The 3,184-nt window shown below is 43.2% G+C and overlaps 1 protein-coding gene across 1 annotated transcript; it reads left to right on the top strand.

Moving 5' to 3' along the window:
• Positions 1–6: 6 nt before the first annotated feature.
• Positions 7–3,167, top strand: Nep4 (M13 family metallopeptidase neprilysin 4; the record flags this gene model as incomplete). The annotated part of the gene is made up of 3 exons (XM_017605740.1): positions 7–624; positions 835–1,609; positions 1,731–3,167. Coding segments are annotated over 3 exons (2,830 nt in total), but the record flags the coding sequence as incomplete, so codon positions are not given.
• Between the last annotated feature and the right edge of the window lie 17 nt (positions 3,168–3,184).

The following is a 3,184-nucleotide window of genomic DNA, read 5'->3' as shown; positions in this document are numbered from 1 at the left end:
GCCAACACTAAATATACGTCGAAGCACCTCAGACTGAAACGTAGTGTGCGACTTGGTGTCAACATACAAACTGGCCGCCTGCAGTGGTGTCCTGGTGTAACTTGTTGTAAAGTTTTTATTATTCTTCCAGTGGTTTTGTTGCCAATAACAATTGTACTCATTCTATTAATGCGCATGGACAATATGCTAACAGCACTGCGGTTGCAGCGAGAGCAGCAACTGCCGCAAGGAGATCATTACGAATATTCGCCACGTCAGGATCATTATCGATTGGATTTCCCAACGGCTAAATGCGATGAGATCGATGATATAGTGAAAGAGCAGTTTATACTCCCTGTGGATATGAGTAAAAAGGACGAAAGTGAACAGGAGCGCATCAAGCGCTGCATATCATTTAAGTTTGGTTTCAGTGAGGGAATAGAAGTGGAGGATCGGGATATAATGAAAGACGCGCGGACATCTTTTCTACCGCAAGATACCACTGCAATACCCCGTGAATGTCTGAATAAACTCAACTCAGTTAATGCGGATCAAAACTTTGTGAATGAAATATGGGAGCAGATTCTCCGACGTCGTTCACGCAACACCGGTGAGACTGGAGTTAGCGAGGCAAAATCTGAATCGGTTGATGATGGGTCCAGCAACACACAGAATTCGCTTAGCGAAGAGGATGCGCGACTTTTTGGCTCAACATCAGCGTTACAGACATTTTGGAATGANGACGCGCGGACATCTTTTCTACCGCAAGATACCACTGCAATACCCCGTGAATGTCTGAATAAACTCAACTCAGTTAATGCGGATCAAAACTTTGTGAATGAAATATGGGAGCAGATTCTCCGACGTCGTTCACGCAACACCGGTGAGACTGGAGTTAGCGAGGCAAAATCTGAATCGGTTGATGATGGGTCCAGCAACACACAGAATTCGCTTAGCGAAGAGGATGCGCGACTTTTTGGCTCAACATCAGCGTTACAGACATTTTGGAATGAGGAGGGTACTAAAGAAAGTATACGAGAAGCCCAAGCAAAGACAATGAAAGAGTACATGGACACCAGAATTAATCCTTGCACTGATTTCTATAAATATGCTTGCGGTAACTGGGAGCGTCTGCATCCTATACCAAAGGATAAGGCTGGATTTGACACCTTTGAGATGCTACGTGAAAATCTAGATGTTGTATTAAGGGAACTGTTGGAGGCTAAACGAACCACGGAGCCGCCCACATCTCAAAATAAAGTAGTAGACATTCAAAACAATAATTATGGCCACAGCATCGAAACACGTGCAGATATTATTAAATTCAGTTCATCGGTACCCAGTGCAGTGGTTGGAGTGAACAAGAAAGAAGATTTACCTAAAGCTTCAGGTCAAGATCAACTAAAAGAAAGAGTCACGCGTCTTCGACGACACATCGTACACCACCGGGATGCTTTAGGCGTCGTCTTACGTCGTTACAAGCGCCAACAGGCCATCTCAAATAAAAGGAAGCGCTTAATTACTTTATTCGGACTGGGTAACCTTTCATCCGACAGTATTAGCAGTTCCGAGTATGTTGACAACGACGATGCACAACTAAAAGCGAAATATCTTTATCAGTCGTGTATAAATGATGATCTTCTTCAGAAGCGTGGTATTAAACCGCTTACAAAATTAATTGAAAATCTCGGTGGTTGGCCCGTACTAAATCCAAATTGGAATCAACAAAACTTTGATTGGCTCAATTTAACCGCACAATTGNCTTCAGAAGCGTGGTATTAAACCGCTTACAAAATTAATTGAAAATCTCGGCGGTTGGCCCGTACTAAATCCAAATTGGAATCAACAAAACTTTGATTGGCTCAATTTAACCGCACAATTACGGCGTTACAATAACGATATTCTCATTGTTGAGTGGGTGGGGCCAGATATTAAGAATTCCGATGAGAACATTATACAATTCGATCAGACCAGTCTTGGTTTACCCACACGAGAATATTTCCTACAGGACATGAATGCTCGATATTTGACAGCATATCAGTTATTCATGTCGGAGATAATGCAAAAGTTGGGTGCGTCACGTGAGCGCGCCATAAAAACGGCCGCCGAAGTGGTGGGCTTCGAAACACGGCTCGCCTCGATAACAGCACCGGCAGAGCAACGCCTGAATGTGACCAAGCTGTATAACCGAATGACGCTGAATCAATTGCACCAGGCGGTACCGGAAATAAACTGGCTTCGTTACCTAAGCATTCTCCAGGATCGAAATGTTCGCGACTCTGAAGAGGTGGTCATCTATGCCTTAGATTATATGAACGATCTCGTTCGTTTATTACACACAACCAACCCTGCTACTGTATCTAATTATTTGCTTTGGCGTTTTGTGCGTCACCGCATAAACAATGTTGATGATCGTTTCGAGGATACCAAACAAAATTTTTATCACTCCCTATTCGGACGTGAAGAGAGTCCACTTCGTTGGAAAGTCTGTATTGCACAAGTAAATACCAACATGGGCATGGCCCTAGGCTCGATGTTTGTACGCAAATATTTCGATGAAAATAGCAAACGAGACACGCTTAAAATGACACACGAGTTACAACAAGCTTTTCGTGAAATCTTAAAAAACACAGACTGGCTCGATTCGAGCACTAAGCACTTAGCCGAACTCAAAGTTAACGCCATGTCTTTAAAAATAGGTTACCCAGACTTCATACTAAACCCAATCGAACTGAACGAAAAATATTCAGGCATTCGCATTCACCCAGAAAAATATTTTGAAAATACTCTTAACGTGCTTCTGCACACTGCCAAAACGGAACAAAACAAGTTACGGGAATCGGTAAATAAAACAACTTGGCAGACAGCCCCAGCAATTGTAAATGCGTACTACAGCCGCAACAAAAATCAAATCATGTTTCCGGCTGGCATACTCCAACCACCTTTCTACCATCGTCACTTTCCTCGTTCATTAAATTTTGGAGGGATCGGCGTTGTAATCGGGCATGAGCTTACTCATGGTTTTGACGATAAGGGACGACTATTCGATCGCAATGGCAGCATACACAAATGGTGGACAGATGCATCAATTAAGGGTTTCGATGAACGAGCGCGCTGTATAATTACCCAGTACAGCAATTACACAGTGGGAGAGGTCGGCATATCACTTAACGGCGAGAGCACTCAAGGTGAGCGTAAAATAAAT

This window comes from Rhagoletis zephyria, unplaced genomic scaffold, assembly GCF_001687245.7.
Source record: "Rhagoletis zephyria isolate East Lansing unplaced genomic scaffold, Rhagoletis_zephyria_1.1 Rzeph_scaffold_37168, whole genome shotgun sequence".
Classification (NCBI taxonomy): domain Eukaryota; kingdom Metazoa; phylum Arthropoda; class Insecta; order Diptera; family Tephritidae; genus Rhagoletis; species Rhagoletis zephyria.
Note: the sequence above shows the minus strand (reverse complement) of the source record. Positions and strands in the feature narration are given on the sequence as shown.